The sequence below is a fragment of the Falco biarmicus genome, chromosome 14 (assembly GCF_023638135.1).
Source record: "Falco biarmicus isolate bFalBia1 chromosome 14, bFalBia1.pri, whole genome shotgun sequence".
NCBI lineage: Eukaryota > Metazoa > Chordata > Aves > Falconiformes > Falconidae > Falco > Falco biarmicus.
Genome location: NC_079301.1, coordinates 831,966 through 855,949, shown reverse-complemented (window position 1 = coordinate 855,949; position 23,984 = coordinate 831,966). Strand labels below are relative to the sequence as shown.

Sequence of the window (23,984 nt, the reverse complement as noted above, 5' to 3'; positions counted from 1 at the left end):
GGGAGGAATGGGGTGTGCTTCCCACTGCAGTCCAGCCTGGGCAAGCAGCCCAGAGCTTCTTCAGCATCATATACCTCAGGGCTCAGGACCCAGGGACGGGGATGATGTGGGGGAGGATGGGCACTCCTGGTGGGAGCAAGACTGTCTAGCCCACCCTCCACTCCAGGGTGCCACAAGAGCCTGCGCTGCCTCCATTAGTGGGGTATCTGACTCTACAGGGTACTGCCACCCTGCTGGGACCCTGTAAGATGGGATGTCAGCTCTGCCCTCCACCCCGAGCTGGGGAGTGTCGCTGCTCCAGCCTGGCGCTGCGCCCAGCCTCACCCCAGAGCTGGCCATGGGCATGGGCATCACTGGGCTAAGGCTGGATTCGGGACTAGCCAGGGCTTCCGAGATGTCTCTGCCCCCTCTAGTGATAACAGTCGGAGTAGCCCTGCTGCTGGCCGCGCTGCCCATCCTGGCTCGCAAGGGTTGCGCTTTGGTTATGCTCTGAGCGAGATTTCTTCCTCTCCAGGCTTGAATCTTGTGCCCTTCATCACCATCGTCTTCGCTTGCTCCAGCATGTTCTCCATCCACTTCGTTGCATCCAAAACAGTGGAGAGAGGCATCTGCTCCTGGGAAGTCACCACCACAAAGCTGTTTTTCCTCATCGCATTCACCCGTGCTCTCTGCTGGATACCCATCTTCTTCCTCAAGCTGCTCTCCCTCCTGCAGGTGGAAATCCCAGGTGAACCCACATCCCCTGGCAAGGCTGTGAAGCACAGCCCACCGCCGGCTGCTGCCCACCGTGAGTCCCTGGGCTGGGAGGCCTTGAGGTAGATGCTGCTGTGTTTTGATCCCTCTTCACCCCCAAATAGGATGGACAGGGTTAGTGGTTTCCCTGGGCCCCTGGTCTCTCCACAGGGAGCAGCAGCCATGGCCCTCCTGTGGGAGGCTGTCCTTCCAGCCGTGAGCCCACGAACGGCATCGCTCCACTTTACTGCATGGGCTGGAGTGGGTGGGTTACCCCTGGGCAGGGGGCAGCCCCCCTTGGCTGCCTAATGTTGCATTCTTATTGGCACAGGCACCATTGCTTCTTGGGTGGTCATCTTCATCCTCCCCCGCCACAGCAGACTGAACCCCATCCTCTGCACAGTCACCACCACCTCCTTCCAGGAGAAGGTGAAGGGCTGGTTGCTGACCCAGCAGCTGGAGCTGCACAAATCCCGCAGGAGCTTTACCCTGGGGACACTGCAGCACTTGCCCCTCCCTGGCAGCACAAGGATGCCTGTGGCTCCCCAGCCTGCCAGGCAGCTCCACAGCCACCCAGGAGAGTGCATTGCTCAGCTCTGGGATGCTCCTTTGTTGGAGAATCACTCAGCATGAAGGTTTCCTCATCAGCCAGCAGATACCATTAGTATTTTATTAATTACACAGATCGGAAGAGCAGCCCCGATCCAAGTCAAACAATCTGCTGCAGTTGCATATAATACAAAAGTCCCTTAAATATAAAATACACGTCTTTTAAGTGAGCATCACCTCGTGCTGAGCTCTACTGCTAGAGTTATATATTAATATTCCAACTGTACAAGTATTTATAGATAGAAAAAAAATTTAAAATATTAGGAGAAAAATCACTCCCCCAAATGTTAGTTATATTTTTATATATATATAAAATATATATATATAAAAACAAAGAATACAGGCTGAGTTACTTTTTTTCACCAAAAGAGAGACAGATAGGATTCGTTACAGCAAAACTGACACTGGGGAACCACTCCCGTGTGTGGGTCATGTTGCCTTCCAGTTGAAATGGTTGTCTGGTAATTTGGGTCCCTGCCTGAACAGAGAAACCAGGTTAGCTCCCAGGTGCTATTAGCTATGCAAACGGCTTCTCTGTGGAGGAAAGGGAGGGATGGGAAGGGGAATGGTCATCTCTGAGGGAGCAGCGTTAGGGAAGCAGCTCTGCACCCAGGAGGGGCACAGGTTCTGCCACCTGTAGTTCCCACCTTACTGCAGAGGACGGGACTGAGCCTGGCCCAAGCAACTGGCACATGCTTGGCCCAGCTTGGGCTACCATGCTTTGCTGGCATGGTCCCCTCGTCAGCTGGGATGAGCACAGCCCTTTGGTGCACTCACGCTGCCTTGGCCAAAGCTTTCACTCCAGAGCGCTGCCGAGGCTGCTCTGCCCTCCTCCGCTCTCCCCAGCACTGGAATATGAACGGGGAGCTGCTGCGCTGGCCGTGTCCCTCCCTCACACATCACCGAACTGCCCTGAGGGGCCACTGCCCCTGCCCAGCTGGTACCCGCCTGCCCAGGCAGCTGCCCTGGGGCTCCTCCGAACAGCTGGTAGGCTGGTTTGAAGGGACAGGTTTGGCTTGGAGCATCGCCCATTCAGCCCCACCAAAACCCCGTGCACAAGAGAGGGCTTTCAGCTGAGCAAAAGCGAGGCACAGGACTGGGGGGCTTTTTCTTCTATGAAATTCAGCACCAAAAGTGCAATAGGTTTTTTTCTACCACTCAAGACATACCTATATATCTCTGTGTAGCCCCCCTCCTCCCAGAACAGCCGCCTCTTCCACTACCAAATTGTGACTCCTGGCGGTCCCCGCTGGGTGACACCACAGCACAATCCACCCCTCGTTTGCCCACCCTTCACTTCCCAACACAGCACTGTGACCTACTGAGCCGCGCTGTCCTCCCCGCTCACTTCTCCCATACCCTCCTGCTTTGCTCCACGCACCTTCACCCCCCTCCCAGCTGCTCCCGGCTTGCATGGGGGAACCCAGCTGAACCTGAGCCAGCTGCTTCCCAGCCCTGCCTGTGGGATGCCTTCCTGGGGGTCACCCCCAGAGCCCCTCTCTTTCCCTCTGCTCACCAACCTCCTGCAGAGACCAGGGGCTGCACGGCTTCGCCTCTGCAGACAGCCTGCTACGTGGCACACTTGAGCAAGGGGCGGCTGAAGCAGCAACCAGGACGGTGGGATGCAGAATGCCCAGCCCAGGGGAAAAGGACGCTTATAAATATGTGCCTGCGAGCGTGCCAGCCTCCACCTTCCCCTCCACGACCAGCTGCTCGTGTCACGGTCCCATCCAGGAGCCCCAGCCCAAATCCACCGGCAAGTCCATGTCAGACAGGACAGAGCATCTTCCTGGTGCCTCAGATCTTTGTCTCAGGGCCGTTGGGACTCAGGACTGGGAAAGAGTCTCGGATCCTCACCAGCTCCATGGCACAGAGGTGGCCAAAGACCTTGTTGTACCACTCGGGAGACCGGCCCCTGGAGAAGGGAAGAGGCCGGAGGAGGGTGAGCGGGCAGAAGAGACCCTGGCACAGGCCAAATTGCAGCACGCCACTTCTTGCTTAGGGACAGGCACTTGCCTTGGCTCCAGCTGTGATGGACTATGGGATGATGAACGAGCAGTACATGACACAAAAGGGAACCCACCTCCCTTGCTCCCCACCACAGACATGAAGCAAAATGGGGGAAATCTGTGAGCCAGCCACGCTTGCACCAGCCCAGGGTGGTGACCAGACTGCCCCTTGCATCAGCCCACACCACTAACACCCCAGCACAGCTCGTCACAGAGAGGAGAGCATCTACGCTATGCTTCAGACCCATGTGGGACCCCGGGTTTTCTGCAGAAGCTTTAGGGGACTTGCTGCCACACTCAGAGCCACCAGAGGAATGGCCAGCACTGCAAGACTGAGCTGGTGGCTCCCTTCCCAGTAACCATGTGGCAGCTAAAACGTGGCGCCAGACCAGCATCCTATTCCCTCCCTCTGGGCAGGCAGACACTGTATTGCATGAGCTGCAACCCTGCCTGTGCTGCACGAGCAGAGGGACGAGCAGCTCCTGCACCACACCACTACCTGCTGCTCCACCAACCTCCCCCACGGCTGATGCAGCCGCTGACGCAGTGGCACCAAGGGCCCCATTACCTGAGGTCAGCTCTGCAGATGTGGGTCACTTTGGAGCGGCCCATGGCGCTGGGCTCAATGAGGTACTGGGATGTCAGTACGATGGCTTTGACACCCCCCTCCACCGGCAGCTTGTCGTGTTCCACCGAGATGGAGATGAGCAGGCAGGCTCCCCGTGGCAGGTCCATGCGCCAGCACCTGCAGGACAGCACAGGCCCGCTCAGCTCCTGTCCCTGTGTGCCCACCCACGGGCAGGCCCTGCCTTGACCTCGGGGCCCACACCGGGAGCACAGAGGGAGCGCAGCCCAGGGAGGAGCAGCCAGGGCTGGAGCCAGATGGGTTCCACCAAACCAAGACCAAACTCTCCCGCTCGGGTTTTTCCCCACCCTCACCGGAGCACAACACAGTCCCTGCGCGGGTGCGGTGCCATGCTGTCCGTGACATAGTGGTAGACCTCCATGTTCTTGTCCAGGGCCTCCACAACTTTGCTCTGCAGCAGGTCCTCATCCCAGAGGTGACGCTCCCGAAGCACCCGGTGCAGCACCATGGCAGGAGGGGCCTCGACGTCTGTGGAGACCTTCCACAAGCGCAGAGGGTGCCCATCTCCAACCTGATGGGCCAAGGAAAGGGTCAGGCAGCCTGTCCCATAGGACTCCCAAGTTCCCAATGGCACCCAGTGCTAACCCCCAAGCAGCTTTACCAATAGCTCCCACCACCGTGGAGCAGCACGGTTACATCTGCTGGTTAGTGAGGGATGGGAGGGGATGGGAGCTGCTCAAGCTGCTGGAGAGGCTCTGGCCACGGGCAGCCAGCTCCTCTGCTAACAACAACATGGTAGGCTCCCTCCCAGGACTGCTGGGCACAGGGAACCCTCCATCCCAGAGCTGCCCCTCTCTCAGGCCCTGCTCTAGTAAAGGGTTGCTGATCCCTCCTCACATAAGAGAACAAGCACCACGGGATTGCTAGCAGGTCAGCAGGTGCCCACAGAACCCAGTGGTCACGCCGTGCACACTTCCCTGTGTGATCCCAAGCTCCCCTCCACGCAGTGGCATTTACCTTTTTGCAGGAGAGCTCCGTGTTCAGGGGTCCTGGGGTGCTCAGCCACCCCTTGAATTTCTCTGATGACTCTTTGAGCAGGTTCTGGACACTCTGCTCAAAGTAGGAATGTAAATCCTTGCTTTCCCCCTGACACATGAAGTCAGACAGGGGATGGGGGTAAGCATCTGCAGCCATATAGGAGCTGCTCAGCTGCAGCAAGATGTCATGGGAGACCTACAAGCCAAAAGTACAGAGATCTTCAGCAAGCCAGATGGATGCTACGTGGACTTTGTGAGTGGTCCTGGGTGGCTAGAAAACCATTAACTCCTCATCCCACTAAGGAGGGGGGGAGGGTGGACACAGCCTCGCTGGACATATGTCCTGCAGCTTGTGACCTGTACCACCACGAGACGCAGCTGGGCTTTGCTCAAGGGCTGACCAATTGGTGACAGATGCCCAGCTGAAGGATGTGTGCCCTTATCTCACCCCACACTGACTCCGCAGGACCAGTACTCCACCAGTGAGGTCACATCTGCTGCTGCCAGCACCCAGGGAGGGCAATGCTGGGCTGGACACACCACCACCACCCACCTGGAAGAGTTTCTTGCAGTCGGTGATCATATGCGAGAGCCCCTGTGTCGCAGCCATGTTCTCATTGAGGTCCTTCTGGTCAGGCTTCCCCATGGTGCCCCTCTTGTGTATCACTCTGCAGGGGAGCAGGCATCGCTGGGACTGGGTGGGCATCACCCCTGTCTCTAGTTCCCCATCGCTCTACTTTCTCTACACAGAGCAGCAGACCCCCACTTTGCAAAGCAGAGCGATGGGGGGGGCTGTGCAGTTAGCCTGCATGTCCCCCCCATGCCTTACCCTAACCCACTGGCCTCCTACCACAATGGACAGGGAAGGGATGACGGGGAGGCAGGGGCTGCAGGAAGACTGGGGAGGCCAGAGCCAGTCCAATCCTTACCTCGGCGAGGTGCTTTCCTTCTTGGACACATTGAGGTGGAAGATGGAGGGGGCCAGGCACACGGCCAGGTTCCCCGCAGTCATCTGGTTCTCCTCCGCGGAGGCAATGTCACTCAGGAAGTAGAGCAGGGTCTGCAGCACCTCCCGGTTCTCATCCGGCATGAGGATAACGGCTGCCTGCACTGCCTGCAGCCGCTGCTCCTTTGACACGACTGTGAGCACAGGACAAAGCTGACGGTCAGCAGGTCCATCCCTGCGGGCCACCACCTGCCTGCACTGCCTCTGTCCAAATGAATAAAGAGCTGCCTGCTCCCCGGGAGACCCCAACTTTCGTCCCCAGCCCAGCACTTACATTGGTAGATCTGCAGGAAGGTGTCGGTCAGCTTGCTGGTGAAGATGGGCTCTGGCAGGTCACGGAAATACTGCTTCAGCAGGTCAGCCACGTCATATGCTGACTGCCCATCATAGTTGACGTTGTCAGGGCTGGTTTCATTCATGTGACGGAGCGCCTGAATCCGGGACTTCACCCCTGACTTTCGGAAAATGCCAACCTGCCGGGGAAGAGCGGGTTGGTGCCCAAGTGCAGAGCAGGCACCGCGCCAGCAGGCACCCAGCTGGACTCCCATAGCACTGGCAAGGAGACCCCTTCCGCAGCAGCCTCACGCCCCTGCAGCCCAGGGGAGAAACCCGAGTGAGGGACAGCCAAGGAGACACCAGCGGGTGTGGGTTTCCCACAGCCTCACACTCCCATCTCATCACAGCCAAGCACCACATGACCTGAACAAAAAGGACCCCAAAACCTAGGTTTTTTCCCAAATCACAGCACTGCCAGCAATTGTAGCATCACCTGGTCCAGGCACTGGCTGCGGATGTAGCGCATTGCCTGCTGGATGCTCTGGGGCAGTGGCTGCCCTGTCCGCTGCACGTTGATGATGGGTGGCACCCCAAAGACCATCTTGTCCCTGTAGTTGGGGACTTTACTCCGCTTCATGAACTTGGGCACAGTCCTGCGGGGTGGGACAGACAGATGTCAGTACAATGAACAGCTCCCGTGGCACCATGACGCAGAGGGGAGCAGGACCCCAGGTAACGCACATGGACACGTGCTTCTGCCATGTTTTGAATCTAAGCAAGGCAGCTTTTGAGCAGGAACTGCAGCACCTTTTATTAAGCAAAAATGCTTTAATACTTGGCTGCAAAAGGAAACCACTGTCCCACTTTCTTACATTGTTGCAGCCTTTTTAGTGCTCCACAAATGCCAGCAGCCCTCCTGGATGCAGATGATGCTGGGAGCCCAAGTGTCCGCCCCCAGCTCACACTTTCAATGAAGCCCACAGCCATGCAAAGCAAAGCCAGCTCCTGTTTCAGCTTTTTGCCCCCCTCTCCAGCACCTTCACACACTGAAGCTGCCCCAGGCTGCAGGACAAGGGCTGGCAGGCAGCGCCCAGCACAGCACAAAGCTGCAGCCCTTGCCCACCACATGGGCCTCATCCCAGTCCCCCTCCCCACCAGCTCACCATGTCCAGGCTTGCTTGTGGGGCACAGAATACTTCTCCATGATGGCCGTGAGACGGAGCAGGGAGCACTTCTGGAGCAGGTTGAGCTGGGCAGAGGACTGGCGGTTGATCTCCAGGGAGGCAGAGTTCAGGCTGGGCCGGTGCGAGTTCTGGAAACTGTGCCAACGCAGCTTCCTATGGGGCAAGGCTGGCGGTGAGATCTGGTGGCCCCAGGGAAGGGTCCTGCCCTGCCCCATGGCACCTGCTGCTTTGTGGGAAGGTGTGGGCACCGCAGCAGCCGGGCTGAGCCCAGGGATCCCAGCGCCAGTGCCACGGGTGCTGCTCCCTCCCTCCTGGCGCTCACAGACCCACTGCCAGAGCGTGCCAGGGGCAGCATGAGAGACACCTTCTCTTGCCTCAAAGGACTGTCCTGTCCCTCAGATTCCCCTGAGACCACCCCTTGCACTTCAGGCGCACTGCACCTGCACCAGCACCCAAGGGCTGCACTGCGCTGCCAGGAGATTTGGGGAGAGCTCAGATGCTCAGGGTGACACCATGCAGAACGATGCTACATCAAAGAGGACATCTACAACACCCTCTTTCTCAAGAAGAAAAGACACCCCAAAAAGGTGGTGCTCTCTTGGGAGCCTGCTAAAAACCTCCCTGAGCCCATGCTGCTCCAGAAAGGCTCCTGCAGTGCTGCTCTACTGCATCCTCAAGCCTAGAACGGCACAAGGGACATCCCTAGCTAACAAAATGCCCCTCCATGCCTGCCTGAAGGCTCATTATCCTCCAGCATCAGCCTAGGAGGAACTAGAAAAGAATTTGGAACGGCTGGAGTTTCCTCAGGGGAAACACAAGGGAGCACTAGCACACTGGAAGCAAGTGCCTCCTTCATTTAAATCTGTTATTAGTACATGAAAAGTCATTTAATTACAGGTGCAGGCAGAAAGGTCGCACCCTATACACAACAGGCAGCAGCTGCAGGCAGCAGGGCTGGCAGCGGTGGCTTGCAGCCGCCAGAGCGCACCAGCAACCCTAGCTGCTTCCCTGCCTCACTGCACCGTACCAGGGTGCCCACCCAGCAGCATCTCCCTCCCTCCACCCGGCTTCTGCCACGAGGGAAAGGGTGATCATTAAGCCCGGGCTTGCAGGGCACCGGCCAGCATCCCTGAGGAACGGCTCCGGTGCTGCTCCCCCTGAGCAGAAGCACCCGTGGATTGGGGGGGATGGGCTCGCAGTGGTCCCCTAGCCAGCAGCACCTCGGCAGCTCCAGGACCAAGCCCTTCCCAGGCACGGCAGAGGGGAGGAGGGTGCAGCCCCAGCCCCGGTCCATGCTCACCTGCAGGGTCTGGTGAGGGATGCTCCCACCCCTGAGTCCCGGCGCTCCCGCATCTCAATCTCTTCGGCCTCATTCAGGGAGTTGCCCGTGCTGTCAAAGTCACTGGCAGAAGTGCCAACATCCGACATGGACCGCTCTTCAAAGTGCAGGTTGGAGGGTTCCCCTCCTGAGTCCGACTCCTCCTCCTCCTCCTCCTCGCCCCCTTCCTCCCCAGCCAGATCAGGGGAGATGGCTTTATACCAGAGCTCCACCTTCTGCTGCAGCCCCCACATGTGCTGCAGTATGTCGTCGAGGTTCTCATAGGTCACCTCCCCGTCCTTGCAGAAGTCCTCGCTGCTGCCGAACTCTGGCACGTTGTCATACACGCTGACCCGGCTGCCCAGGGAGCTGCAGGAGCCCCGCCGGCGGCGGCAGGCAAAGCCCCGTGGGGAGGACAAGCCCTCCACACTGCTGCTGCTGCCACCCCCACTGCCCCCCACCAGCCCGATGGGCACATTCCCTGATTTCCAGTGGGTCAGGGAGCTGCCACCCAAGGGGCACAAGCTCTCAATGGAGAGGGATTTGGGGAAGGTGCCTGGCTTGTGGTCCTGGGGGATGTAGACCAAGCAGTCCCCCCGGCGTGCCTGCCGGTGCTGGCACCCTCCAGCAGCCCAGTCACCGCTGCCTGTCATGGCCATTTCATAGTCCTCCAGGTAGACTCCGCTGCGTTTCGAGTCAGAGCTCACCTTGCTCCCACCTAAGCCTAGCAAGCGGTTAGTCCTGTACGACACCGAGAAGAAGTGTTTTTTGCCATGGAAAGAAGCAGATAACCCTCTTTTAGAGGAGCTGGCCTTGGTGGCTGCAAGGTCCCTGTTACTCTTCAGGGAGCCCCACCCTGGTGTGGCTGCGATGCTGCTGTTTGGGGCCACCTTCTCGTCTGGGCTGGCCTTCTCTTTGTCCTTCCTTCGAAGGGACTCAATTCTCTTCAGGAAGCTGCGAGACCGTCGCTTCTTTGGCTTCTCCTTGGAGCTCTCACTGTGGCTCGAGGGCTGCTCCAGCAAGGAGCGTTCACTCAAGCTGTGGCTGGAGGCGATGATGGCAGCAGCAGTGACATGGATGGGGGACAGGGGCTTGGGTGGTGCATCCCCAATGCCCAGCATGCCACCCGTGCTGCCTATGCTGCCGCTGCTGTGCAAAGACACAGCCTCCGGGTTGGTGCTGAGGTCCGTGAGGACACTCTCACGGCTGGATGCCTGTCGCATGGTGGAGCTCAGGACCTCGGAGCTCTGGGAGAGAACATCGATGGACCCCACCCGGGACCACCTCTTGCTGTCCCTCTGAAAAGCCCACCGGTTGCTGATGGCATACAGGTCTTCCTCTTCGGAGTCTTCATTCTGTGGGTGGTTGAGAACAGGGGACAATCAGTTGGTTGGAGCCACAGAGGGCTGGCATGTCCCCCCAGCCTGCTCTCCTGGGACAAGCACCCCAGAGGTGGGCACAGCCACCAGCAGAGCCCCAGGCAGGGAAGCGAGCAGCGTGCACACCCCCTTAAACCAGCTCCCTTCAGCAACAGAGGGCTCCAGAAGCCACCAGGCATTATCGTGCCATGCCAGAGGGCCATACTGCACTGGAAAGGGGAAGGTGCTGCTTCCAGGCCACCTCTGGAGAGCCCACAAGCAATCCGGACATCCCTGCGGAGCCTCCCCACAACCCCGGGGCCACACACGGCAGCACAGCAAGGGATGCAGGGCTGAATCCTTCCCAAGCCAAAAGAAGGGCAGTCAGAACAAGCAGGGATACACCCAGTAATGATTTCCACATACTAAACACCAAGCTGCCGTGCATTTAAAATGTATTATTCATTAAAGGAAATACAAAAGGTTTTGCTATTAATATGCCAATATTAATTGTTGTTTGTGACATGGGCCGGTTTCACCTATCTCTCCGGGGTCAGGCTTCCTCCTGGAGATGTGCTGCTGGGGGTTCTCACAGCCCAGCTCAGCAGAGATCCCGAGGGTGATGCTGCAGGCTGCAGGCACACAGCCCTGCACAGACCACCCTGGCTGTCCTGGCACGGGTGTAACAGCTCCTGTGGTTTGACTGCTACCACCAGAGCCTTGGAGAGGTGTGGGGGCACAGGGCAAGCACAGGTGCCTGCTAATCCAGCCAGGGCCACATCTGTGCTGGGAGACAGTGAAATAAATGAATGACAGCACCAGGCACGGCTGCACACCTGGGGCAGTCCTGAAGCACGCCGTGTTATTACTGAACACAGGACTGCTGCTCCACCAGTGAGCACGCATTCCCCCGCACCCCTCAGCCCCTCGCCTGCCCTTGAACTTACCCGTTTATGCAGATAGTGAACTTCCAGCTTCATGGAGGCACATGTGTTCAGGGTCATCAGCCTCCTGCAAGGAACCAAGAGAGGTTTTACCCTAGTCCTGGCCCCTGCTCAGGCTGCAGTGCTTGCTTGTTCTTTGTTTTCTTTTTCTGTCTCAGAGCTCTTGCTGTACACTGTCACCTGTCACCCAGCAGCTGCAGCTCCAGGGATCAGAGGGACACATGGAGCCCGGCACAGCTCCAAGCCTAATCCCAGGGGAGTGCCACACCACAAGATGCACGCCTGCCTGCAGACCTCTGTGGACACCCCACGCCTTTGCCACCTGCCCAGGCACCCAGTCATGTGAACCTTCATCATTGCAGCCAAGGGGTGACACCGCTCGAGCACACAAGTGGCACAAGCCCTTGGTTGCGTGCCAGCAGGGATTTTGCAAATGCAGCCATCAAAGCAGCGCTTCACTCCCTCTGCACAGGCACTGGGATGTCCTGGCCATGCTTAAATGCCTGCAACAACCCCAGCGCCAGTGCTCTCCCACAGCCACAGCATCCAAGGATGCCCATCTCCCACTGCTCATGGCACCCCTGCACTGCTGGGTCCATGCAGCTGCTGGCCACCTCTCAGGCGGCGTTTTCCAGGCATCCCAGCTCCCTCCATCTGCTGAGGGTTTGCTTTGTAAGCGGGCCCACTGACGGCTGTGGTGCAGCCGTGACCCTCACCCTGCTGCCTGCGGACAAGCAGCCCAGCAAGTACCATGTCTCCACAGCCAAAAAACAAACCTCAGCGACATATTACCAAAAATCTGACTCGTGTCCCTTTTGCAGTCCCACTGAGACCCCTGACTGAGAGTGGGGTCTTGTAACGCACCCTGCATCGTGGTTAAACACATGAAGTCTGGCAAAGGGAGCGAGGTGGGAGCACACGTGTGCTAGGCGGGGAGAGAACACCTCCAAGGGATTCATTTTCTTGGAAGAGCTGCCTTTTCAGTGTCCTTCTTGACCTTTTTGTTAGAAAAATGCTGCAATGGGACACCTCAGGGACCCCAGAGACAGCTCAGGGGGTCAGGGTCATCCCTGTCCTGTGTGGCCCACCCAGCTGCACCAGTCGCCTGAGTGGGCTGGGATGAACTGCTCTTGGTTATTAGAGCAAAACAATCTCAGAAGCTCCTGTGACCAGCCAAAGAATGACAAAAGAACCTGAATGCTCAGACAGGGGGCTGGTCAAAGACCTCTCAGCATCTCCCACCCCACTGCCATCACCAGGAGGAAAACCCAGGACCTCGCTGGGCACCCGAGAAGCAGCGCAGGGGATGCCCTCCTGCCTGGCACAGCAGCCTGTCTGTTGGGAAAACAAGTAAGTAACAGACGCTTTTCCCATCCCTTCTCTGTTCTGTTCAGCAGTGGTGTCTGTGGGAGGGACAGCAAGAGTTAAGGCATGGAGTCAGCGCGGGAGCACGGGTGTGATGATGTGGCCCAAAAGCCAAGGCAGGGCTGAGTCACCCACAGCCTGTCCAGACAGACAGACCATCTGGACAGACAAACTAACCAGATGGACCGATGCTGGGGTTGAGCGGTGTCCCTCCTTTTGGGTGTTAGCTCTTGCTCACACTGGCAGCACCAGGAGAGTTCCCCCCATCTCTGAAACACACGCTGCCTCCCTGCAGCAACACACCCTGTGGCATCTCCCGGAGCTATTTTCAGCCCTGCTGCTGCAAGGAGTAGCTGTGTCCTCCTGGAAAATGTATGACCGGGCTGTGTTGCCAGGCACCAGGATGACTAATGTCACACAAAGCCAGTGAGCACTTGTGAACGCAGAAATCCTCTGTTGGAGCAATCGGCCAGGGTTGTTCCAGGGAGGAGGAGGGACCCCCCAGCACAGACTTCACCTGCACGAAGCAAACCACAGCACAAACAGACCGCTCCCGAAGCCCCTAATGACCCACCCAAAGCACTAATTAGCAGCACACGCCTTCCATGGAGCCCCTCGCACTGCACCACAGCTCAGCAAACCCCTCACTGTGTGTTTTCTGTCCTTCACAGGCAGCACGTGCCTGATGACCGAGTGAAACTCCGTCCATGGACACGATTCCATCTGCAGGTGCTTTGACCTCAGTCTGCCTTATGCCAACAACCAAGCCAGTCTGCTCGCTCTGATGCAGAGATGTGGTTTCCAAGCTCTTTTGCTCTCGGAGACATTACGAAGCAACCTTGCAACACAAAGCAAGATAAAACGTGCCCTGGGCACACAGGGCTCCCTCCCCTTGGGACTGCAGCCCACGAGGTGCCGCCCAGGGCAGCTGGAGGTGGAAGGGGAGCGCATGGGCAGCAGGGACAGCAAAACTGGGTCTCTCTTTGCATCTCTGCTCAGTTTGACAGTTCAGCTCTGAACAAGCCATTTCTAATCGAGTTCTATAAGCCACAGTTACTCAAGCTTGAAATTAAAACACAACCTGAAAGCCACAAAAAGAGAAAAATTATTCCTGGGAGATCTTTCCATTCCCCAGGAGCTCTCTTTGTTCAAAACAATAAGTGCTGCTGTTTCCCCAGCACCACCCAGCAGCCCGCATGCTGTTCTGATCCGGAAAACTAATGCATCCAGACTCCTCACTGCAGAGGGAGCGCCAGCGCCCGGGTGGGCTCCAAGCCGCAGCCAAGGTGCCAGGCAGGCCCCCCACAGACCCCACCGCCCTGTTGGCCCCAGGGACCTCGGGCGGCTGCCCCTCGCCCTCGCCTGGGGCACATCCTCGCGCTGGCTCTGAAGGGGTGCACGGGAGTGTTACCTGCACAGGGATTTGAGGGAGTCCTGGTCCAGGAAGCCGTGGTCCTTCTTCACAGCACTGATGTCAAGAGGGAACAACGAGTCTGGGGAGGAAAGCGAGAGGAAGATCAGCTTCTGTTTCCAAGCCAGCCGCTGCACCAGGCACAAAGGCCAGCAGGGAGCATAGGAGGAGGGAGACACTGCGAGGGGCAAGAGGAGGAGATGCTGATGATGGAGAGCCGAGGATGCGGGAGAGCAGCGAAGAGGAAAGGTGTGGGAGGCTTCTGGGCCATGAGTATGAGTCAGAAGAAGCTGGGAAGGCTGGGGCATTGCTTTGCCACCATGAGCTGCCACCTGTGACAGCCATGGCTGTGGGAGGGGAACCTACAGAGAGGGATGGTTCCACCAAGCTGCCTGGGAAGCAGCTCTCTGCAGGCAGGATTTGACCTGGGCTCCTGGCAGCGGGTCCTCCCAAGGGACCACTTTGTGCCCACAGCTCCAGGAGGCAACCAGCGAACAGCAAGACACAGATGGGGGAGGCATGGAAAGGCCAGGGATGCCCGGGTGCCATGGTGGTGAGCGCAAGCCAAGTGCAGAGGTGGGAGGGATGAGTCAGGCAAAGGAGAAGGGTGGAAACCAGCCCCATCGGCCTGGGAGCACAAGGGCTTGCAGCAGCCCAGACACTCAGAGAGGATCACAGTCATGCAACAGTTATCCCTTGCATTGCCTCCACCTCAGTCAGCTTCCCCCTTGCAGGACAAACCACCCTGTCACTGCTCTGGGGACATGCACACCCGGGACAGTTAAAGCCCACAGGAAAGGCTCCTGCTGGGCTGGGGTGCTGGGCTGGCTGTAGCTCATGGAGAGATAAGCAGATTCACAAATAAACACCAGCCCTTTGCAGCGCTTTCACACACCCACACAGGTACCCCTGCACAGCTCTGCTCCCAGGTGAGCACATCTGGAGCCTGGACTGCCGGCAGCACACACTGCAGAAGGGACAGGGACCCCCTTGGCTTCTCCCCTCGGCACCTCACGGTGGTTTTTGGAGAGTGACCATTTCCCTAATGCTGCCCAAGAAACATCTTGCTGTCCCATAACACAATACATTACACATGCATTGAGTGCTCATCAGTGACTCCCTTCTCCCACTGATCCCCCACGGTCAAGAAAGCCTCTCAGATGCCCTGGGAAGAGCTAGGAGCTGCTAAGAGGTCTCCCAAGGGCAAGAAAGCCATACTGGTATGGTGGTACTGTGGATCTAGCATCTCATTCAATCCCCCCACATGCCCCAATGGTCAGGTCTCCACAAGCAGATATGCTAGCTGGCCTCACAGAAGTGGCTGGAGGAGCACCCAGAGATGGTACATGCCCAGGGTCTTTGGGCAGCGCTCTTTCCAGGCAAGTTAGGTGAGGGTGGCAGGCTGCCCAAGGGCCTCCATCCAGTTCCCTCCTCATCTCTGTGCACTTTGAGACAGCTCTGCTGGGATCAGGTACATAAGACCTGGACCATTAACTGAACGTGTCTAATCCTGGCTGTTAATGAAGCTATCGAGTGCAATTACCAAGGGGATGCTAAGCCCTGCCAGCTGGGGAGAAAAACAGAACAAAACACTCTGAGGATGTGGAAAGTTTTGCTCAGAGAGGCTGGAAAAAGGGTTGGTTTATTCATAGACTCCAGCACCCAGCACCCGCTCCTCACCACCCTGGCTGTAAGCACTGTTAGGAGCCAACACCTGGGGCTAGGTCTCCCCTGCAGGAATCTGGCCAGTCCTTACACGTGGCCACACTAAGAGCCTGCCCCCTAAAATAGAAACCAGAAGCAAATAGGCAGCCGGTAAAGCCATTACCTGAGGGGCAAGAGTGTGGCTCCTGCACACGTGTTGCGGGGGGCGGTGGAAGTGCCCTTGCTGAACAATAGCCATCGCTGCGCCTGCTGGAGACCCAGCTTCCCACTATTGTCCCAGCCAGCTGGGGCTGGCTGCAGCCACCACTCCTTGGCACCACCACCCTCCGGCAGGGACCGGCCATCCCACCACCAGTTTGAAGTAAACACAGCTGAGCCAGAGGTGAGAGCCACAAACAGCTCAGGGGTGCGTGGATGAGGAGGTGGGAGTGGGTCTATGGTGGGGGGGGTCTGTCCAACACCTGCACCCTGGGAGCTGTGTGGCATGGGGACCTGGTCGTCCCCAGCATCACTTCCTCCAAAAGCACAGACCCTACCACCTAATAGAACAACGAGGCAGGCCGGGAGACTGCAGGATGCGTTAGCAGGGAGGGAGGAAATGCTCACGCTATGTTACCTACACTGGCTGCCACTGTGCTCCCACCACTGCAAGCGCTCACTGAGCTACTGAAAACCTGATGTCTCTCCAAAGCCGGCCTGCCCTTGACCTCAGCAGCCACCCCGGGGACTCCTCACAGCCCTGCCTAAAGGGGAAAAGTTCAGGAATGCAGAAAAGTTAACAGCATGGCTGGCTCTCCAGGCCATGGCCAAGTTCAAGGGCTTAAAGTTTTAACACGTAATCATATAATTAGCAAACAATCCTCTCTGCCCTATCCCCAGAGCTTTGTGAGCTCTCCCTGCAGCCACCCGCAGTATTTGGTTGAGACACAGGATAGGAGACCAGGTACAGAGCAGGGACTGGGGCCAGCAGGAGCAGCCAGTGCTCACCTTCGTAAAGCTGGGCATACTGAGGGAATCCCGCCGCTCGCAGCCAGTCACAAGCTTTCTTGGCTTCAGTTTCTGAAAGAAAGCAAAGAACCAGCCTGAGCATCCCTGTTCTATCTATCATCCCCAGAGCAGCAGCCTGCTCCCCCCGCTCCCGTGGCACCCGAGCCCCTGTTATATCTGGCCCACGCAGAGGAGGTGATGGGCTGCAGACAGGGGGTCTGGGGAGCCCGGGCTGTGCCAGTGGGCAAGGATGCCCGTGCGCAGGGGCAGCTCTCTGCTTTCTGCTGAGAAACTGCTTGGCTTTAGCCCCTCCGCTAGCACATGACAAGAGGAGGAGGAGGTAACAGGAATGATACGACCATAAGACACAATTTTAACCTTCAGATGAAAACGTTTCGTTTCTGAACCCACCAAACCACATACAATACTTTGCCAGGCAAGTACTGTATGACTGACAGGCAATCACCAGGCAAGAGGAAGATCTTTATTTTTAATAATTAGTTCAGAGCTCCTCAAAGCTTAGAGTCAGTCACTTTTGCAAATATTCTCCAGAAAAGCCTGCCAAAGAAACCTTTCCTTCTTCCTCCTTCCCACCATCCCGGACCACCAAACCTCTTCTTTCAAGCTGGCATTCACCCTGGCAGGTACCAAAACCCTGGTTTTCTACACCACCCCGCCTGGCCGGTGTAGAACCCATCTGTCACACACGGTTCAGCTGTCGTCTGGGTGAGCCCATCTGATGGCCAGCACTATTTTTGGGGAAATTTCTCAAATTTAGGGGAAAACAGCCCTAAGTTCACACAGCCAAAGCAAGCTGCTGCCTGGTGTCAGCAGTATGCCAGTCTGTTGTGATTTATACTTCTGAGGGTGACAAACATTTGACCTCAAGTGTAGAAAATGTGATGGCAGTTTCAGGGTCTCGCCCATCTTCCCCGGAGGCACCTCCCAGCACTGACTGGACTGAGGCTGGATCCACCCAGCAGGCTGCAGTGAAACACCCCAATTTCATCACCATCCACCAAACAGCCTCAGCTGAGAGCTCTGCCTGTATTTCTAATTACATAGCTACAGCAGGGGAAGAGAAAAAAAGCTCAAAACAAGCAGTTCAGTTAAGGACAGGACCAAGCCAGATCCCTGAACCCAAATACTTCAGAAGTTTTTGGAAGAAGTTTTGGAACAAGCATCTGCATCTGGGTTCCAAACCGTGCAGCTGTCCTTGGCTGTGCCATGAGCCCAGCCGAAATCCCAGCACTGACCCCTCCTACCCTCAACAGGGCTCAAACCCAGTAATCCCAGTGGAGACCTCAGCCGTGGAGCTTGACCAGGCCAGCATGGTCCCCGTGGAGCACCGCAGCCCTCCCGTGCTCCCCAGCAACTCCGCAGGGGAAGGCACCCTGTAGCTGTGGCTGTCTGGCCAGGAGGGCACCAACCAAGACTGATGGTCCGTGTGAGCAGTCTTTGGTCGTGATGGCTCTAGAGAGCAGATCCCTCCCACATCCCTGGGGCTGGCAGTGCCCAAGGACGGGCATTTCACACAGCCCCCTGGTCAACAAAACTGTCAGACCCCGCTCCTGCTCTGCTCTGCTCCTCTTTTCACTCACAACGAAGTTGCTGGCCATGGGGCTGTCACAGCCAGAGGCTGCAGCTCAGGCTGCCCCCAGCCAAGAAGAGAAACACCAACCTCCCAGCTGCTCCTGCCCCATGACGTGCCGACCCCACACTGCCCACTGCTCCATGTGGGATGGGGCTGGCATCTGCCCCCAGGAGTGCACAGCAGAGGGCAGGGCAGCCAGAAGCAGAGCGGCACACCGAGCTTACTCCGATGGCGGAGGGGCTGAACTGGTAGAAGAGCATGTCCGGGGTGCCGATGGGCACCACTCCGCCGGCCAGGGGACTCGCAGGAGCCGTGTGACACCCAGGGTGGCCGTGGCCACCCCGCCGGGCTGGGGAGCCGCTGGGGACCAGGGCTGCAGTCTGCAGCAGCATGCTCCCGTGCAGGACTGAGCAAGGCCACCCATCGTCCCGGTGGAATCGGAGCACGTTTCCTTCCCCTCCGCCACCTCCTCCCAGCACAGGGCTGGTGCGGGGGGGGGCAGGCAGGAGCATACCTCTGCTCACCCTGTTTTGGAGCCGAGTCCTAGGCTTTGCCTGCTGCAGCAAGTCCTGCATCCCCCTGGAGCTCCATGCAGTGGGGAGCAAGCCCACCAAGGGCCGGGGGGTTCTGCCCACCCCAGGCAGGAGCCCTCCCTGTGTTGAAGCGCTGGCACAGAAAAGGTTTCCAAGTGTCTGGGTCCCAGATGGAGCCACCAGCCAGCTTCCTCCACCCACCCACCCTTCCCACAGATGTGCTTTCCCAGGGAAGCGCAGGAAGGACGGGCAGGCAAACCCTCCGATGGCACAGGTGGGTGGCAAACGGGCAAGGCCATGGCAGCAGCACCGGAGCCACGGCTAGACACCATGCATGGGGTCACCCATTGCAAGCCATGTCCCCAGACCTCCCCACAACCTGAAGGGGTGATGGGGGACCCAAAGACCCAAACGTTGCACCAGACAGCCGGCAGCACCTGCACCTGTCTGCAGCCTCTGCTGGAAAGGCAGCCCGAGCACCAGGGGCTGCTGCCTCAAGACCCGCCGCTGCCTCAAGCTGGGCAGAACCGTGCTGGCAGAGAAGCCACAAACAGCAGCAATGGAGGCAGCATCTCCAGGCATGCGGGCTCTCTGATGTCTAGTAAAGGCTCATTGCACACTACACCCACCCCTCAGCAGTGCAGGCGAGAGGGTCTCTTGCCTTCTTTGGTCAGCAAATGCTTTTCCGCAGCTTGTAGCAACATAGTATCTTTGAGATCTGTAGTTTAAATGTGGCAGAAATGATCCCATCCAAGCTGTATTGCAGGATGAGCAGGCACGCAGACACCAAACAGGCAGGCACACAAACACTCACAGAGCCCACACCTCCCTAAAAAGCAAGAGGATAAATCCCATGAAGCCACCTTCCCACCACACACTGAACGCAACTTCAGAGGACCCCAAGAACACCCCGTGCACGGGCACACGCTGCCGCAGAGCCAGTGTGCAACAGCACAAGTGACCCGTGCCCACCAGGCACCGGGCTGCACAGCTCCCCCGGCTCCTCACCAGGGACCGAGCTGCAGATGAAGACAAGGTGCACAAAGATGTCAGCGCTTTCACCTGGGCACTCACAGGGCTCTGTGCAGGGGAAGAGGGCTGGTGGGTTCCTGGTATTTTCAGCGGGCTTTCCTAAGAAGACTTGTGCAATCTGTCTCTCCTCTGCACGTCTGCATTACACCCACTGCCAGTACCACCACCAACCTGCCAGCCACATCCTCACCCATATCTGACAGGGGAAGTGCAGACACACACATAGAAAGCTGCTAACCGTTTTCACAAATGCAGACAGGGAAGGCGGATGAGTGGTCTCATTACGTCTCCCACTTCTGAGGAAGCTCACCATGTGAGATAAGCCCTTGGCAAGTGCTGGACATCCCCACGGAGGGGAAACCAGCACTAACATGCTCGCTGGAAACAGCTCCCAATGTGCACAGCCCTTACAAGTCACCAGAGAGTCCCCGTCCCCCCCCAGGCAAAGCCTCTGCCCTTCTCCAGCAGCTCTTGAGGCTGGATGGTGTTTCCCAAAGAAAAGGCATCCACAGCCAGTCTCCCCATCTCCTGTACCCAACAAGGAGCACATGCTGTGGCCCAAGTGCCAGTGTGGTCCATCACATATGCCCTGAGTGAGTCCAGTGGGAGCAACTCCACCAGGTTGGCTGCTGCAAAGGGACTCAGGGATGGAGGCGCTGCAGGCAGGTGTGTCCCCAACAGAGTGGGAAACCTGGAACAGACACCCCCCCAGCACCTCCCAGCATGCAGGGGCATGGGGTTGAAAGCAAAAGCGAAGAAAGAGAAGAGTTTCATTTTGTTAGTGAAAGTGGAAGAAAAGGATGAAAACCAACATGAAGGTGGAAAAAAAGGACAATATTCCCCCAGGCACCTTCCTGCACAGTCACTGCACCGTGGCATTTTGGGGTACAGCCACCCCACCCCTGACCTGGAACCGGCATGGATGGGCAAAAGCCTGGGAGATGCAGTAAGAGCTCTAAAATGAGCGAGCTAGAACACCGGAGGCCAACGTAATTACAGGCAGGAAAGCCACTTCCCAGAACCCCAGCTCTGCACTTTTGCTTTAAAAACCAAAAATAAAAAATGAGAAGTCACACCCCAGGATTCTAGCTTCTCACAGCAAGTTTCCAAATTCCCTATAAAAAGTCCCACACAGCCAATTAGTGTGTGAAAAGAAAACCACATCACAAAATTGCCCATACATTACCTAATGGAAAGCCGTGAAACCAGCTGCCTGGCAGCTGAGGGCTGGAGCTCCAAGCCTAAGGCTGTCACACTCCAGCACTAGCGAGGGGAACGCTGCTTCTTCTTTTCGTTTTGGTGTGTTTTCTTTCCATTCTGTCTTAAAATAAACTGTTGCCTACAACAGTGACTATGCAAAAGTGGAGTTCAGCTTCCCCCCCCAGCCTGTAAACAGAAGTAGTTCCCCACTTGTTACAGAAATGACAGAAAATCCTGACATCTCCCAAACCAGGGGTTTGTGCCTTCACTGCTTGAAAAAGCAAGGAGATGAAACAGCAGTTTCCCACGGGGAACACCTATCCCACTGCTGCTGAAGGTACAGGGGCATTGCCAGTGAAAGAGGAATTACCTCTGTCCACACCAACCTGGCCTTTCAGAGCAGGAGAGGCACGCTGAATTTATACAGCCACAGGCATCCCACATCCACACGCAGTTTGGCACACAGCACCGATAAATCCCAGTTATGTGCTTCCAGCCCAGCCAGCTCCCAGCACCATCCAGCAAACCGCAGAGATTTCAAAGCTACCAGCACGGACAGGGCACACAGATAGGAATGAGAAACGCAGCTGGACATTCTCCCAGATGCAGTGGGTTTCCATAATTAACCTTCATGCAGTAAATAGGTCTCACAAGTTTTGGGAACTGCTCCTTGCTACATTGCCAACAAGGAATTGTTTAAATGCCCCCACCACCTCCAGCCCTGAAATGCCCTGTCTGCTCCCAGGGGCATCGCTCCCCTGGCGATGACACCACACCAGGGGTGACAGCACCGCGGGGGCACCGACTGCCCGGCGCATACCAGAGCCGGCTGCTGTCACGTCCACGTCCCAGACAGCTGCTGTGTGGTGCACACGAACACGAGGGAAATCCAGAGGTAAAAACGATTCTAGAAGTAGCACAGAAATACCTGGCCAGTGTCTGCGTAGGTGTCAGTCCCCAGGAACCGGCTGGGACAACCTGGGCAAGAAGCCCTCTGGTCACCCATGAGGAGGGCCATTGGGTTTCTGCATCACCTCGTGCACCACACTCAAAGCTCACTCCAAGCTTCTCTGCTCCCAGCTGCCCTCCAGCCACTGCCCGGGTGCCCCCCTTTCCTTCCCCATCGCCCCCAGGCAGTACCTGGCTTCGGCAATGCTCACAGCCCCCCTACCCTGCCCTGGAGGGCAGCAAGGCTGGAAACCCCAGCTGGCCAGCAACCCCTCCGGAGGACAGCAGAGAGGAAGGAAGGGCCCTGGGATGCCAGACAAATTGCTGTTCTATTGTCAAAGCAAAGATTCCAGGTAATAAAACAGGCTCTGCTCCAGTGGGTGCCCCCAGCGCAGGGCAGAGGTGGTGCTGTGCAGGGCTGCTCCAGGCAGCAGGGCAGCAGTCACCCCCGGGAGCGCTCCCCCCACCTTATCTCTGCCCTGCTCATATCTTGGCTCAGCTCCAGGGTTGCATGTAACTACACTTATCAACTAGATGTGACAGGTTTGGTTTCCTTTCCTGCAACTAGCCTAACAGTAGTCTTGTGCCGTTCTAAAGAAAGTTAAAAACACAGCCCTTTGCACCCAAAGTGAGTAGAACCTTGTGCTCTGTGGTGCACACCACAGCCGTGAGGAAGCCCAAGGGAGCTCAGCTCTGCACCATACCCAGCAAGAAAGCAGCTTCTCCCCTTGCAGGCTGGCACCCAAGACAGGAGCTGCACCCCATCTGCACAGGGAACACTGCCACTTCCATAAACATCACCTTGAGCAATTTAAACTCATGTTTGCAGCTTTTTTGCCTATTAATAAAGATTGCAAGATAGCACTGAAGTAGCCACATCAGTCCCAAACGAATGAGGCTTCGTCAGACCTTTGCAACATGCAAACACATTTGTTACCTTCTTTATTTAGAAAAGGGAGAAAACTCCTCTCCTTTCGGTACTCACTCCCCTGGGACCACAAAGCCTAACAGTCACCTCCAGAGAAGCCAACTTCTGCAGCAGCGAAGGGTCTCCTCCTCTCGTGGGGTGTTACTGTAGACTCAACAAGGCAGGGCTGAACGAACACCTGACCCATACCCAAGAGGCATAGGCTGCACGAGCTGCTGGAGAGGAGAAACCAGTTGGGCTGCTGGCCACACTGTCCGCTGGACGTGGCTGCAGGATGAGGTGGGGTGGCAGAGACAGACTGGGCCAGGGTGTCCCTGCCACCAGCGTGACAGTTTGCCTTTGCAAGGCAGCGCTGCTCCTGCCTCTGGCTAAGCAAGCTGGAGGAAGGAGGCTGTGGCCAGTGCCCTGGAGCTGGTGGCTGCTCCTTTCCGCGGTTTCAGGTCACAGGCAGCACAGCAGACTGGACAAGGGCAGGTGGGGGTGTCCCACAGGATGTTATAGGTGCCTGCTCCCTACAGGCATCTCCACTCCTAAGAGTTTTGCAGCACCTTTGGCCACCTCAGGACCCCTCCTGCTGGCCCTTGGCTTTAGACTGTCCCTGGGAGTTCAGGGGTTAAACATCCTGCATTTGAGTGCTGCAGCTGCAGAGCAGATGTCTGGTGGGAAGAAGGGGATGGAAAGGGCATCAATAGGAACAGAAACAAAGGGCCAGGAAGGTGAAGACCCTGATCCATCCTCCTTGTCTCCCCCACCTGCATTTTTGCAGCTGCTCTGACCCCAGAGGAACAACAAATGGGGCAGGAACCCATCCCCTCGAGTGCAGCAGCAAGCCACCTTCACGCGGGACAAGGGAGCCCAGCAGGAACCTTGGTTTCCATATCTGAAGAAGACAATGGCAAAGCAAGCTCAGGGGAGAGAGGGCCTCTGGCTCCAGTCCACCCTATGCACCACCCCAAGAAGGTCCACCAGCGCCAGCACAGCTGATGGCTCTCCTCTGCCCCAGTCTAGACTTGGGGTGAAGTTACTGTCTTCTCTTTGGCATCGGTTACATTATTCCTTTCCTCGGTTTCAGGCTGCTATTTACTCTGCTGAGCTGCCTGTATCTCTACAAACATGCGCCTGTGCACATGGGACAGGGAGAAGCTTCCCAGTGGAAATGAGTTGGAAAGAAGTTGGAAAGTCCTTGCGAGGCTGAAGCACCCAACAGGAACAGTGATGCTGGTAAGAGTGACTGCACTGCAGCAGCGGGATCTGTCTGCCCA

The 23,984-nt window shown here is 57.2% G+C and overlaps 1 protein-coding gene across 6 annotated transcripts in view; it reads right to left on the bottom strand.

Moving 5' to 3' along the window:
- Positions 1-1,388: 1,388 nt before the first annotated feature.
- The window catches only part of STARD8 (StAR related lipid transfer domain containing 8), a 57,437-nt gene continuing 34,841 nt past the window's right edge, over positions 1,389-23,984 (bottom strand). For 5 of the 6 annotated variants that reach the window (XM_056359854.1, XM_056359858.1, XM_056359853.1 and 2 more), the window contains 13 exons: positions 16,488-16,559; positions 13,836-13,917; positions 11,063-11,126; positions 8,740-10,112; positions 7,419-7,592; positions 6,749-6,908; positions 6,254-6,452; positions 5,903-6,113; positions 5,527-5,641; positions 4,954-5,169; positions 4,290-4,507; positions 3,919-4,095; positions 1,389-3,256 (listed from right to left, as the gene is read on the bottom strand). In XM_056359854.1, coding sequence (XP_056215829.1) covers positions 3,139-3,256; positions 3,919-4,095; positions 4,290-4,507; positions 4,954-5,169; positions 5,527-5,641; positions 5,903-6,113; positions 6,254-6,452; positions 6,749-6,908; positions 7,419-7,592; positions 8,740-10,112; positions 11,063-11,126; positions 13,836-13,917; positions 16,488-16,559 — 3,179 coding nt within the window. In that variant the 3' untranslated portion in view covers positions 1,389-3,138. The remainder of the gene's footprint in view (positions 3,257-3,918; positions 4,096-4,289; positions 4,508-4,953; positions 5,170-5,526; positions 5,642-5,902; positions 6,114-6,253; positions 6,453-6,748; positions 6,909-7,418; positions 7,593-8,739; positions 10,113-11,062; positions 11,127-13,835; positions 13,918-16,487; positions 16,560-23,984) is intronic. The other variant, XM_056359856.1, reaches the window with a different exon arrangement.